At 45.7% G+C, this 15801-nt stretch overlaps 1 protein-coding gene across 1 annotated transcript in view; it reads left to right on the top strand.

Moving 5' to 3' along the window:
• LOC144826119 (phospholipase A2 inhibitor gamma subunit B-like) overlaps positions 1-15074 on the top strand; it is a 327314-nt gene extending 312240 nt beyond the window's left edge. The window contains exons 4-5 of the mRNA XM_078684522.1: positions 8380-8529; positions 13891-15074. Of these exons, the coding sequence (XP_078540648.1) occupies positions 8380-8529; positions 13891-14021 (281 nt within the window). The 3' untranslated portion in view covers positions 14022-15074. The remainder of the gene's footprint in view (positions 1-8379; positions 8530-13890) is intronic.
• Positions 15075-15801: the final 727 nt, after the last annotated feature.

Genomic DNA, 15801 nt, shown 5'->3' with positions numbered 1-15801 from the left:
ATGTTCCGTCATCAGCACCGGAGTACCGACGCTGATGACGGAACCGTTCCGTCATGAGCATGGAAGGGGTTAAAAAACGCAGCGTACAGCGGGAAAAGCGGCTGCGCGCATGAGGTTAAGAAAAAGGAAGATTTGGTAAGGGCAATTCAGGGAAATATTAACGTGGACAAGGCGTTAAGAGAAGTAACCATCACCAAAAACCAAATTGTAGAAATATTTACATCTAAAGCAATTTGTAAAGCCACTCAAAATAAGGAAAAGGTGTACGAGCTTGGTGAAAAAGTGGGTCACCAATTGGCTGTTCGTACAAGGCAGGATCATACCGATAATACAATTAAAGAGATCAGAGACCCTGTGAAAGGCCTTATTCAAGAGACTTAATTAGAGAAGCATTTAAAAGATATTATGAGGAGTTATACACCGAGACATGTAAAACTCAATCACAAGTGGAGGAATATCTGGATTCGGTAACATGGTCAGCACTTTCTCCAATGGATCAAGATATTTTGGCGGAGAAACCTCAATGGGTTGAGATACTTTTATCAATACATAGTCTGTCACCTGGTAAAGCATTTATTAAGGCAATACGTATGTTATATGTTAAACCGGAAGCAACAGTTATGATAAATGGCGTGGCATTGGATAATTTTAAAGTGACAAGAGGGACAAGGCAGGGTTGCCCCTGCTCCCCCCTAATATTTGCCCTTTTCATAGATCCGTTTATTCATAAACTGGAACATAATCAAACTATAAGACCAATGGTGACCCCCAATGGAGCAACTAAAACATTGGCCTATGCTGATGATATTGCTGTAACAACAACTAATCCAGAGGAGGCCATAAAATTAATTGAACAAGAGGCTGGGAATTTTGGTGCAGTTTCGGGTTATAAACTGAACTCAAATAAAACTCAAATTGTAATTAATAACCAACTTAATTATTGTGATAATAGGGTAGTAACTAAAGCAGTTTATTTAGGAGTTAATATTACCTCAAATCTCGATAACTTGGTTAAAAGTAATCTTAATCCACTACAGAAACAAACGGATCAAGCTTTGAAGAAATTGCATAATTTACAGCTAACCATTATTGGAAGATGTAATCTTATTAAAATGGTATTTTTCCAAAATTCCTATACTTTTTTAGATTTATATGCCTAATGTTTGATCAACAAATTTTTAAAGAAATTGATGTAATATTTTCTCATTTCATTTGGGGTTATAGTAAATTATGTAGAGCCATAAAATTCATCAATCTCCCCAAAGATAGGGGAGGACTTGCCCTTCCAAATTTTAAACTTTATTGGTGGGCGACTATTCGTAATTATAGCAGAGCACTCTTAACCCCAAGCTCGCTATCAGAAGAAATGAGTGGGGCCCCAACTCCACAGGAACTTATTCTAGGTGTAGAGATGCAAAATCATCTTTGGCGTTTGACATATGATTGCCACTTTAAAAAGGTTTGGTTTAAAACTTTAAAGGGTATCTATATTGCATGGGGTAATATGCGTAAAATTCTCGGGATTGGATGATTCGTGCATTATACAGCCATATATCGAAATCACAACCTCCCTGAGATTTTTTCCGATGCATGCATGGAACGGTGGGCCAGGCTTGGTTTCACAACACTTGGTTCATTTTACAATTCAATTGGGTTCTGTACATTCGATCTGTTAAAAAAGAGATTTGGTCTGGATCATCGTGATTTTTTTAAATATCTACAAATTAGAGATTTTATTTTAAAAAAGGGTGGTGGTAACTCCGCATTCCGAAAAATACAATTAATGGAAACGATTACACAAAATAATACAATTAAAATTGGGGAAATTTATACTAATCTGATTACCATGCTGCCTGACGATTTAGATAAACATATCCAAATTTGGCAGGATCAATTAGAGATTCCAGAATCCTCTATTCAGATAGGTTTCGATCATTGTCAATCAATCTTAGTCTCAACCAGACTACAGGCACAATACTACAAGACTTTTTTCCAACTCTATTATACGCCTAAAAAATAGCTAAGTGGAGTACAGGCAAGGGGACTCAATGTCCTCGATGCTCATTACCGAAAGCGGATTTAATACACATGTTGGCAACTTGCAGGGAACTCTTTATTATAAAACAGGAGATCTCCACTTTTCTTTCTAAAATTTTTCAAGATAAGATAGAGATAACCACCGCCGAAATCGTAATTGGGGCAAGTGTTGACACACGGCCACCGCACATAAGGGGCTTGATATATGTGGCAATGGCTGTATTTAGAATTTGTCTTGCATCAGCTTGGCTTGATGTATATCCGCCTACATTCCAACAGTGGCTAACACGCTTATCGGTGACTTATAGCTTTGAAACTGCAATATATAAGCGAAATGGTCGAAACAGGAAGAAGTTATGACTTGAAATTTGGAATCCCTTAGGACAATGGATTGAACATACAGGTTAAATAGGGATGTATAGGAAGTAACTACTTTTTTCTTACATCTGTGCAAACCATATTTTTGTATAAATTGTGTCCTCATTCTGACCTATGCTTATAATTATGTTTATGTTTATATATTCATTTAATTCTCATGCCTGTGCTACGGTGGGGTGGGGGTGGAGGGATGGGTTGTTGGATTAATGTAAAACATCAATAAAGACTGTTTAAAAAAAAAAGAGACGGTGGCCCCTGCTCGACAGCTTTTCGTTGCCAATTCTCCAGTACCAGTTGAACACCACTACTTTATGCTTCACTATCATGAGCAGAAGCATCGACAATCCTACTTAAATAATACCTTTATCCAGATGTTGCATCATACTCACAATGCCACAAATACTACCAACTGTTGGGTGTGTGGGAAGATACCTGCACATTAAAAGAAAGGAGAAACACCTTTTATTCCTCTGCCGTTTTCCCATAATGGTTCGTGTCAAGCTTGATATGCGCTTTTGTTTGCATCTGGAAGATGTACAGTAGGCGGGCTTCTTTTTCACCTTAATAAAGTATGCTACCAAAATAAGGATGGTTATCCTCAAGCTAAAGTGAGCAAATGGGAATGGGAAGAGTATCAACTCGACAATATTTCAACACCATATGTTTTCACAAATATGAGAACTTTTGCCAGCAATGAACAATTTGTGATTTCTGTTACCAGAGCCAAAGCTGATCTATGTATACGCAGTATTGGGAGAATTCCAATGGGGAACAGTGAATGGACTGTAATTCTGACTATTGAAGGTGTTAATAACAGTAGCTTTATAGCCTCACATAATACCTATTTTAACTGTGGTAGCCACGGATATATTATCAACTACCTGCTGGGTGGTCAGGTGTGTGCTATGTGTCCTTTTTATTGCCCCCTGTGTTTCTGGCCCCTGCATCATATCACCCGGACCTTAAATTGTTCGATGATATCTCTAGAAATAGATATAAAAGGACAATAAGTGCAGATGAAATAGACCAAACTGACACTAATCTGCAACAATATTTCGATTTTAATTTAGGTTTGTTCTTCTTTGTGGGTGCTGCATTAAACAGTAGGAAAATAAGACGATTGACTAGAGATGTGGAAGCTGTTACGATTCAGACAGCTATGGCACTTGGAAACATTACAGAGGAGCTGCAAATTGCAAGAATTGTAGCTCTCCAGAACCGAATGGTGCTTGATGTGATTCTGGCTGATCGAGGTGGTGCATGACGCATCATTGGCAGCAGCTGTTGTGTCTTCATTCTGGATCACTCACCTTCAGTATATGATGCAATCTCTAAACTGCATAAGATTGCTGCAGAAATTCATCCAGAGACTGGTACTTGGACTTTTGCTGGATGGTTTTGGACTCTTGTTTCTGCTTGGGGCTGGAAGCTACTGACTATCCTATGTGTAATGATTACGAAACCTTTAACATGCTGTGTATGTATCCAATGTGGTCCAATCCTTTGCTCCATTTGCATCTCTGCTTGTATACCTGCCAAAAGGAATGTTGCAGAAACAAAGGCCCCACAAATGTTGAATAAAGAGGTGGCCGAAATAATGCTAATAGATGTGAAGGATGCATATCTAGATTACCCCAGATAAACGAATGTCTTCAGCTAACGCTGAAAGGGTCATCTGTTGTAATTTAGTAGTGACGGGGTCAGCCTTAGCAGAAACCATCCTGTATTTAGAGACTATCTTGTCCATTTTGTGGGATACATTTTGTATTTCTGTCAGCCATTTTGTTTGCCATGTGCTACCATATGCTCACCATGTGCTCTGTCCTACCTTGCTGTTCTCTGCTCTTGAAATCTGCCTAGAGATGAGATATATTTAGCCTTCTCTGCTCCGCACATGCTCGGTTGACCTTGCAGCTGTTGTCAATCCATATCTGTCAGGATGTGTTTACTAGAAACTAGCCACTGTTAGCTCCTCCTACTTATCGACCCTGCATTTTCTGTATGACCTTATATGTACCTAAAACCAGCATTTGTACTTGTACCGCCTTCTTTTGAGCCCCTGTGTGGGTATAAAAGGACCACGCTCCTTCCATTCAGTGTGCTACTTCATACATTACCGAAGGGTGCTGTGTGAATGTAGTTCCACCTCATGAGGTTTAATAAACTCTGTATTTTCTATTCCAGCGTCTGTGCCAACTTCTTTCGATTGGTCTGAGGACCCTGTGCAGCACTGGTAGGCCTTGCTGAGGCCCACCTAAACACCCTGATCAGGTGGGGTTTATGCCCCAGAGTGCGACTAGGCACAACATTAGGTGAGTTCATGTTGCACTGGCATCTATTCAGTGGCTGGGAGAGCCAGCAGTGCTTTTATTGGCCGATATGGACGGGGAGTTTCACTCCCTGCATTGGGTGTATCTATTTGTCCTTTTGCGCAGACTCAATTTGGCACCACGCTTTCTTTCCTACTTAATACATCTATACACTGATCTGACGGCGTCGGTGCGGGTGGCTGGGATAATCTCATCCACGTTTTCTATCAGACGGGCACAAGGCAGGGCTGCACCCCTGTCCCTCTATCTATTTGCGTTAGCTATGGAGCCTCTAGCTACATGGGTACGCATTGACGCGCAGATTCGGGGATTCGAGTGGACACCATGTTTTTCCGAAAGGATCGCATTATATGCGGACAATGTTCTTTTCTTTCTCACAGCGGTGGACAGGACAGGGCCGCGGCTACTGCGCGTCATGCAGATCTTTGGGGAGACATCGGAGTTATATATGAATATCCGTAAGTTCACATTGTAGATTCTGGGGGACCAGACGGATCTGAGAGTGTGGACATCATCGGTTCAGTTGGAGGTGGGGGGCTAAAATACCTGGGTGTGTTCTTGAACGAGGTCCCTGAAATCTCCTGAGAGCGTAATTTGGTCCCGGTGTGCTAACGCATCAGGGAGGATATTAAAACCTGGTCTCCGATGCCCCTTTAACTATATGGCAGATTGGCGATATTCAAGATGGTGGCACTTCCTCGTTCCTTTATCAGCTTCAAAATCCACAAATCAGATCCTGCTTCAATGGATCTGACAGGTGAATGCAGCACTTGGGCAGTTTCTGTGGGAGGGGGTAAGGTGCGCGTCGTTCTGTGCACCTGTTTTTTGTCCAACTACTACGGGGGGCTAACATCCTCTGACGTTCTCTCGTGCTACCAGGCCTCGCACTTGCTGATTCTTAACGAGTGGTGGTATGGTGATAGGAGAGACCCCGCATTTACAGTAGAGCGACAGCTCATGCGGTGCCACTCACTGAATACTATTCTTTACTCGGCGCCTCTGTGGGGTTCCCTGCCACCGGTTACACAAGTGGTGTTCCTGATTTGGAGGCAGGCCTTGAAGCGGATGGGGTTGTGGAACACACTGACCAGTGAGACCCACCTCTGGAATAATGGGCACCTACCCCAGCTGGCGGCCCTACAGGGGTTCAGGGGGTGGGACAATATAGGCATTTCAGTCCTGGGAGATGTTATGAGAGGCCAGACGCTCAAATCCTTCCAAGATCTCCAGAAAAAATTCCTTATGCCACGCTCCCAGTTTTTTCGCTACCTCCAGTTTAGACATTCCCTGTCCCCTAGCCTGGCGAGTCTGACATCACTACAAGAATTCAGACCTCTGGAGGCAAGGGTCTTCATGGGTGATATAAATGACCGAAAAATCTCACAGATTTACCAATCCCTGGTTACTCATTGCTCCCTGACACTCCTGAAGCTCCGGGGGACTGGGAGGGGGATGTAGGTGTACTGAAGGAGGAGGACTGAATCAAGGCCCTAGCAGCCCCACGTGGGGCCGCCATAGCTATAAGACTCCAACTGGTCCAGTTCAAGTACCTTCACAGGGTTTATTTCACTCGAGTGCACCTGTGTAGGGCAGGGCTGGTCGCCTCTCCTATATGTCTTTGGTGTAATCGGTAGGAGGGTACATTCATTCACACAGTCTGGCACTGTTCCTCTCAGGACCGCTTTTGGAGGGGTGTATTTGCATGTCTGTCAGAGGTCCTAGGGCGGGAGCTTCCGCGCACGCCACAGCTGGCCTTGTTACTCCTCATGGAGGAGATTGGAGGCAACATTTACAAGTGACACCTCATGCAGCTGGGGTTCACCCTGGTTAAACAGGACATTGCCAGTGCATGGAAGGCACCACGGGCCCCATCGGTGGCCGCGTGTAAGAATGGTCTGGACTTCTGTATGGGGCTGGAGCAACCCATCTTTGTTGCTAAGGAGTGCCCGCGCAAACATTATAAGATTTGGAAACGATGGGCAGACTATTGGGGACTGGTTCTGGACCCACCATCGGAGGCAGAGGTTCCTTTATTGGGATAGTCTATCTGTTTCACCATCAACTGTGAAGGTACTTTGAGAGGGAGGTACGATGGGGGCCATTCTCCACACTACATTTGTAAGGTGTGGACATGAATATGTAGAGACTGTGCGATCAGGGGGATGGGGAGAAGGTGGGGGAGTTGGGATATTCTTCTCATTATTGTTTCTATATGTTTAGAGGTTATTTGGAAGAGTCGAAGTCATCATATCTGTATGGTCTGAATATGCAACTGTCTCTGGGTTACAGAGCTTTGCAATATATTTGCAACTTGACAAATACAATTTGTTTTAAAAAAAACTTAACTGAATGACACTCAACATTACGATTTGAAATACATTTTTATTAAAAAATAATAAACATTTACATTGGATTTAAAAAAAAGCAAAGGGTAAGGAAAAGTGAGTAAAAGTATATTTATTTTTTCCATTCAAAACCAAATTAAACCATAAAAATGATAGAAATATCAAAATTATTGTATTACCTTAAATTTCTAATTTACGCACCACCTTCAATTTATTAAAAGTGCTCTCCTCCGTACAGAGGGGCAGATTTATGAAGGCCTTGCGCCACGTTTACGCCGCTGTTGCGTCACGCAAGGCGGCGTAAACGTGGCGCATCCCTACGAACGATATACAACGTGACGCATCTAGGCAGATGCGTCACGTTGTAAAGCCCTGCGCCGATAGTGGGCGTTCCGGCGCAGGGTGGGCGTTCCGGGGCAGGTGCGCCTTGCAAAAGTGGCTGAGTGAAATCTATGAGATTTCACTCAGTCACTTTCAGGCCAATGCTGCGTCAAAAGCCTGCGCCTGCTTGAAGCAGGCGTAGGTCTTGACGCAGCATTGGTGAGATAGGGCACCCCCGAGCCTTGCTGGAGCTGCGTCGCGCTTGCGACGCAGCTCCAGCAATGCGCCACCTTTACGGCACAGATGCGTCACGCATCTGTGCCGTTTTTGCCCCATGGTGCGCCGCATTGTAAATGCAGCACACCATAGGTGACGGAGCAGTGGCGCACTGTGGCGCACATTAACTGGCGCATCCCTGGGGATGCGCCAGTTAACATAAATCTGCCCCTCAGTCTTTTCACCTCACTCACCACTCTACATTAACTATAACTCAATACTATGCCATCGAGTGTGTTTTCAGAAATTTCAGATGTCATACGTCTGTTATGAATGCTATAATTTCACATGCTATAATTTATGTACTTTGCAACGATATTACCAGTACATTAAGAAGGATGAGGTATAGTTAATATAGTGTGACGAGTGAAGTGACAAGACAGTGTACGGAGGTGCATTAATTGTAGCAAATTGAAGGTGGTGCATAACTTTGAAATTTAATTTGTAACTATCATTTTTAGAAAATATAATGTCTTAAGTTGAGTTTGCATTAAAAGAATAACAAAACGTTTCCTAGATATAAGTTAGCCTTAATCTTTGTTTTTTTTAATGCATATATAGTTCTATTTTAAGTCCCTTCCTACTGAGATGTTTAAAGATATTGTTGTGAGGATGGGGGAATTTAGCCGTGACTTAGCACCCCTTTCATAACCATAGTTTGTCTTCTCAATTCCTGTTTTGGGTTGTTTCAGTGCCTGCTGTAAACAACACCCCCAATGGATATAAATGTGACAGTTGCTTCAAAGACCAACCCACAAATGATTGCACAGTTACTACACAAGTTGAGTGCACCGGGCAGCAGAATAACTGTGGCACCTTCCATGGAAATGCTGCTAGGCCTGGTGAGATATACAGAATGTCTTTGTTTTGGAGCTATATTTTCCACTGCAGCAAACTACTTGTTTTCCAGGCATTTCTTTCAAAACAAATGTTGTTCACGCTAATCAACTGTAGCACATAGAATCTAACTGAATATCCTCAAAGTGCATCATTCTACCGAGTACATGATACATATATGTCATAGCCTGATATCTAACCAGACTGTCTTCATTTATGGCCAAAGTCCTCTAAGGGAGTGCTGTTTTTGTCATCTAAGTGGTCTTTCTCTTTGCTACTAGGCCAGCATGCAAAAAAGCGATTTCAAAATTCCCTGGGCCCATCTTCTATATTTGTATATATGTATGTATCTGTTCGTTTGTGATATTTGTCCAACACTAACTTCGAAAAATGGAAGGGGGCACTGTATGGAATCAAAGGCAAACCAAACCAAAGTTCGCCTAATTTTGTCCAACTAGGCTGCATGTACCGATGAAAGAAGTAACACGAAGAAATATCTTCTTTCTAAGTTCTACATTCCACAGCACAGTGAACTGCATGCCTACCATGAGAAGCTGTGTTTGAAATACATCCAAATGACATGTTGATTCCCACAAAAGCGAACAAATTCAGGGAAAAAGGGCCAAGTCCAACTGTGGCTGGCCCAGAAATTGCACACCTGAAGGCCAACAACACCAAGGAAGGAACTATTGCTCGCAATCTGGACATTTGAGCTTGTTTCTGCCGTTTGAGAGGGCAGTCTCTCCCAGACTGTCTTATAATTTCAAGACACACCATGCAGCTCCTCTAGGGTGGCAAATCCTAGTCATTGTCTCCCAAATTTCATGTTGGAGCCGCAGGCCCCATAGTTTAGCTTCGTGTTGCTGTACCCCGACCCCATCAAAAGAGAGACAGGCCTACAAGATTACAGAATAAAGAATAACAAGGATTAATAACTTCCTGAGCACTCACACTGGTTGACACACCACTCAGATGAAATGGTATTTTAAGAACTCTGCCAGAATGCCTATGTTCAAACATAGGGCTTGTACAAGGACATATAAAATAAAAAATACAAATAAAATGAATTTATTCTACGTAGTTAGTCCGGTCATTGCTGCACTTACATACAAACAACTGAGCCCTCTAGGGTCTTGGTATTTAGTTGAATTAAAAGTGGAAAGTGTTAAAAAATATTATAAAATAAAATGGTAAATATGGACTCCAAAACATAACATAAAACATAACAAAACATTTGTAAAGCGCGCTACATACCCGTGAGGGTCTCATGGCGCTGGGGGGGAGGAGGGGTTGCTACTGAACGAAGAGCCAGGTCTTGAGAAGTCTTCTAAAGGTCTGTAGGTCCTGGGTCTGTCGTAAGTCGGTAGGGAGAGTGTTCCAAGTCTTGGCGGCGAGGTAGGAGAAGGATCTGCCACCGGCAGTGGTTTTCCAGATGCGAGGAACTGTGGCGAGGGTGAGGCTGGCCGAGCGGAGGCTGCAGGTGGGGGTATAGAAGCTGAGTCGGTTGTTGAGGTATGCTGGTCTGGCGTTGAGGAGGGCCTTGTGTGCATGGATGAGGAGCTTGAAGGTGATCCTCTTGTCGACGGGGAGCCAGTGCAGGTCTCTCAGGTGGAGGGTGATGTGGCTGCGTCATGGGACGTCGAGGATCAGTCGGGCCACGGCGTTCTGGATGCGTTGGAGCCATCTCAGCTGCTTGGTATTTGTTCTTACGTAGAGGGCGTTCCCATAGTCCATTCTGCTGGTGACGAGGGCTTGGGTGACGGTCTTTCTCTTGTCGGAGGGGATCCATTTGAAGATTTTGCAGAGCATTCGGAGGGTGTTGAAGCAGGACGCGAGGACGGCATTGACTTGCTTGGTCATGGAGTCGAGGATGATCCCCAGGTTGCGTGCGTGTTCGGTGGGTTCTGGGGGTGTTCCTAGCGAAGTGGGCCACCAGGAGTCATCCCAGGCTGAAGGGGTGGAGCCGAGGATGAGGACCTCCGTCTTGTCTGAGTTCAGCTTCAGTTTTCTCTCCTTCATCCATTCGGCGACAGCCTTCATTCCTCCGTGGAGATTGTCTTTGGCGGTGTGGGGGTCTTCTGTGAGGGATATGATCAGCTGGGTGTCGTCGGCGTAAGAGATGATGTTGAGGTTATGTCGTCGTGCGACGTGGGCGAGCAGTGCCATGTAGACATTGAACAGCGTCGGGCTGAGGGAGGATCCCTGTGGGACGCTGCAGATGATCTTGGTGGTCTTGGAGTGGAAGGGTGGAAGGGTGGGAGGCGGACGCTCTGGGTTCTGCTGTAGAGGAAGGATGTGGTCCATTCCAGGGCCTTCTCTTGGATTCCGGCGCCATGGAGGCGTGCTGTTAAGATGCGGTGGCAGACCGTGTCGAAGGCAGCTGATAGGTCCAGAAGGATGAGGACGGCTGTTTCTCCTTTGTCCATCAGGATCCTGATGTCTTCGGTGGCGGCGATGAGGGCGGTCTCGGTGCTGTGGTTGCTGCGGAATCCGGACTGGGATGGGTCCAGGATGCTGTTGTCTTCGAGGTAGCGGGTCAGCTCTCTGTTGACAATCTTCTCTGTGAATTTCGCCGGGAAGAGGAGCAGGTAGATGGGCCAGAAGTTCTTGAGGTCCTTGGGGTCTGCCTTGGGTTTCTTCAGTAGGGCGTTGATCTCAGCGTGTTTCCAGCTCTCCGGGAAGGTAGCTGTCTCGAAGGAGGTGTTGATGGTTTTCCGGAGATGGGGTGCGATGACTGTGTTGAAGATGTGATGGGGGCATGGGTCCGATGGGGCTCCGGAGTAGATGGAGTTCATGGTCTTGATGGTGTCTTCATCACTGACGTTGGACCAGGCAGGCAGGCGACTGGTGCGGATGGAGGTCGTGGGGCTGCTGTCGGAGGTGGATGTGGGGGTGTCGGACGTTGAAGCCGTCGTGGATGTCGGTGATCTTGCGGTGAAAGAAGGTGGCCAGTGAATTGCACAGGTCTTGTGAAGGTGGGATGTCGTTGGTGTTGGAGCTGGGGTTGGAGAGTTCTTCCACGATGCTGAAGAGCTCTTTGGAGTTGTGTACATTATTGTCTAGGCGGTTCTTGAAGGCGGTCCTCTTTGCGATCCTGATAAGTTGGTGGCGTTTTTGTGGGCTGTGAGGCTGTCTGGAGTTCGGTCGCAAAGCCATCTCTTCTCCATCTTCCGACAGGTGTGTTTGGAGTTCCGGAAGGTCTTCGGTGAACCATGCGGCTTTCTTGTTGGTGTGATGGGTTGTGGAGGACTTGAGTGGGGCGAGGGTGTCGTCGCAGTCGTTGATCTATTTGTTGAGGTTGATGGTGGCTGCGGCAGGGTCGGTGGGGTCGTCGGGTGGACTAAGGGCGAGGGTGGTGGTCAGCTGGTCCTTGGTGACCGTGCCCCAGCGGTGGCGTAGCAACTGTTGGGTGCGGTGCTGTGTGGTGGGTTTCCTGAAGGTGAAGTGGACGCATCTTTGGTCAGTACAGTAGAGTACAGTGGGGTTCGGTGGTGTGATTGAAGGAGACATGGGGACTTGTGAAGAAGATGGGGTCCAGTGTGTGTCCGGCAGCGTGGGTGGGTGTCGTCACGAGCTGTTTGAGTCCTAGGTTGGCGAGGTTGGCGATCAGGGCGGTGGTGTTGGCGTCGTTGTTGTTCTCGAGGTGGAAGTTCAGGGCCCCGAGGAGGATGTAGTCCGTGGAGCCGAGGGCATGGGTGCTGATGAGGACGGCGATGGTGTTGCTGAACTGTGGTCGTGGTCCGGGTAGTCTGCAGATGAGTGTTCCTCTGAGGGTGGTGTTGGGGTCGGTGTGGATCTGGAAGTGCATGTGCTCGGCGGTGATGAGGGTGTCGTCGGTGTTGGTTTAGACTCTGAGGGTGTCCTTGTGGATGATGGTGATTCCCCCTCCCACTCCGTTGGTGCGGTCTCTGCAGGAGATCTTTTAGCCCTCAGGGATAGCTATGGCGATGTCTGGTGCTGAGGTGGCGTTCAGCCAGGTCTCCGTCAAGAAGGCCACGTCCTGGTGGTTGATTCTAGGAGGCCCCAGAGTTCAATGGCGTGCTTGCAAGCGGAGCGGGTGTTGAGGAGGATGCATCGGAGGTGGTTGGGTTCTCTAGTTGATGGTTTGGCGGGCTGGATGCTGTTGAAGCTGCAGTTCCGGAAGGAGAAGGGCCCTTGGGTATTCTTCAGGGTGGCCCTTTAGCAGGAGTGATCTGGTCCGACGTTGAGTACGTGGAGGGTGCTGGAGTCATAGTGCAGTCTGGTGTTGCAGCGGCCTCGGTGTCCAGGGGTTCTGGCGCGGTCCAGGCGCGGACGGGCGCAGGTGGGCTTGCCTCTGGTGAGCCTTTGGCGCGCAATCGGTGCGCCCGCTGCGAGCGTTTGCTGCTCGTCTGGGCGATGGTCCCATAATGGAGAGGATGGAGGGAGGAGCAGCTGGGAGCGGGGCAGTGAGGGGGGTGGCCGCGGGCAAAGCGGCGGGAACGGAGGACACAGAAGGCAAAAGGGATAGAGAGGGGGGGCCGGAGGGAGACAACAACGGGAAAGTCAGCGGTAAAAAATGGAACAGCATAATAACCAAAAACAATAACCAACAGCAGAAAACAGACCACAGAGTCGTGGAGCGAGGCACAGGGGTCATGAACCCTAGGTGCAGCAGCAGCGGGCAGGAGAGCGCTCACAGGGTGCTGTGGGCATCAGGGGAGCAATCCGGTCCCTGGAGCAGGGTCAGAGGTTACCCCTGGTGTCCAGCAGCGGTCTCCTTAAGAGGAGGGAGGGAGGAGCAGCTGGGAGCGGGGCGGCGAGGGGGCGTGGCCGCGGGCGAAGCGGCGGGAACGGAGGACACAGAAGGCAAAAGGTGGAGGGAGGGGGGCCGGAAGGAGCCAACAATGTTTAAGTCCGCGGTAAAAAATGAAACAGCCCAATAACCAATAACAATAACCAACAGTAGAAAACAGACCACAGAGGTGTGGAGCGAGGCACAGGGGTCTAGAATCCTAGGAGCAGCAGCAGCGGGCGGGAGATCCCTCACAGGATGCTGTGAGCGTGAGGGTAGTGATCCAGTCCCTGGAGCAGATTTACATTTGCTGTTGACAATAAAAAGCTGAAATGTATACTTACCAGTTCAGCTGACAGTGTCTTTGTCCCATGTAGTACTCTTAATTCTAATGACACAGACACCTAGGAACTTTTTGCAAAACTCACAATCCATCAAGGAATCCCAGGCCCTGTACCCTAGGCCAGGTGGACTCCTACAATTAGCACCGCTCTTGTTAGAGAACAATCTGAGGCCATGGGGATTGGAATGGGTATTACTTTCTTCCTAAATGCAGACAATATTGATGTATAAGCATTATTAATTAATTGTTCTGCATGTGTTTTTTCTATAGGTGAACCCGAGAGACAGTATACCCTTAAAGGATGTGGTTCCCAGAATTTATGCAAATTTGGAATTTACACCATGGCTGGAACACAAGTCACCAGTTATGGTATGATGTGTTCTCCTGCTGAGAAGCATTGAGACCATTGGTCACACCTTTCCTGCAAGCCTACCCATAAAAGCAACATTCCTAAACTCTACAGTTACTGAATTGCACATTCTGGTTTTGTGAGGAGCAACATATTAAGAATGAAGATTATGAATGCCTGCGAGACTCCATGGGACACATAATCCGAAAAGGCATTGTGCTTAGCACTGTTTTGCCACCATGCTCTTTGTGGACCATCTGCATCTCCATTTAGCCATCTTCGGGGCCTACATGACTCAGTAATTCAAGCACAGGCCCTGCAACTACCCACATATATTAGTCCTGATTCACAAGGGTAATCTAACTTTACGACTTCTGATATTTCACAAATGGCACTCACTACTTGTAAATGCCCTTTGTGAATATAAAAAGTTGAACTTTACAACTTTCAGTATTCACAAAGGGCATATACAAGTAGTAAATGCTCTTTGTGACTACCGAAAGTCATAAAATTAGACTTTTGTCTGAATTGGGTCCTTTGTCTTGTGTTCGTAGAAGGGGATCCTTTTTGTTTGGCGCTAATGCTTGCATTATAAGTAACCATCTAGAAGCCTTACCTCTATATTTGAAATATACCTATGTGATCATATAATCAATGTATGTCCTGTCATTTAATATACATACAAATTACATATAAAGCGTATGTGTTGACATATGACAGATAGCCACTGTAACAAACTGCTGCATTGTCAAACTCCAGCTAACTATGATACTTCTGATCCCATAATTTTTACCACATCCTTTCCACCACTAGGCACACTTTAATTGTGAAAATATCGTTCCTGGACCATCTATGAAATCTGGAAAGCAGCTGGACCCTTTGAAGCAAAATAGTGATAATCAGCCATTGGGTTCCGACCTTGTGTGCTTCCTTCTTCCTTTCCACAGTGACGGCCAATCTGTGACCACTCTCAGGAGACTCCCATTTAATTAATATGAGATTCAATCAGTGAGACATTACCAGGTTTTTGAAGCAACTCCTAATTTGCTTCTGGTTCTTGAATGTAAAGATGAATACCTCCTCAAACATTAAAAAATGAAGAATATCTGTTTCATTTTGCTGATGATGTCAAAACATAAGAACACCAGATTATTTTTACATAACCTCAATTTTAATGTGCTCTGTAATCCATCAATTGGTAGGCGTTGTGCTGAACCGGACCCCATAATAGAAAGAATCCACAGAAATGCCCTTTACTGCATGTTGTAGAAAAGAATACACATTTGTTTATGCTGCTGCTTCTGTGATGGGTCTATGCTTTTTGCTGTTAGTTGAGTATTTGTAGAGGGATTGTAAAAGGAATGAATGTAAACACAGTAACATTGAACTGTTGATGTCAAGGTGCTTCCTCAGTAGGAACTGTGCGTTTGTTGAACAACATAAAGTTTGGAGTGTGACGGACTGATTCAGCTCTTGAGGATATTTTGGCCTGCAGTCCTTCTAGCTGAACCCCTAAAACCTGAGCAGGAAACAAATGGACTATGTAACATCAGAACATCAGAACATTACAACTCAGACTCCCCAAGGAATTGGTAACAGATCTAAAACCCTTTCACTCAGTTACTTTGCAAACCAAATACATACACAAGAAACACACAAAGAGCCATTATTTATTGAAGCATTATTTTGTTATTCTTGTGTAGAAAGACATGTGATGCTATGATTTATAGATGGAAAAAAATAGCATAAGTGCATTATAAGAATAGTGAAAAAGATCAAACATTCCAGTGTTCTGCAAGAGCAGTGTATACATGCTGGCCTATAAGTACTGT

The sequence above is a fragment of the Lissotriton helveticus genome, chromosome 3_2, assembly GCF_964261635.1.
Source record: "Lissotriton helveticus chromosome 3_2, aLisHel1.1, whole genome shotgun sequence".
In the NCBI taxonomy this organism is placed as follows: domain Eukaryota; kingdom Metazoa; phylum Chordata; class Amphibia; order Caudata; family Salamandridae; genus Lissotriton; species Lissotriton helveticus.
Note: the sequence above shows the minus strand (reverse complement) of the source record. Positions and strands in the feature narration are given on the sequence as shown.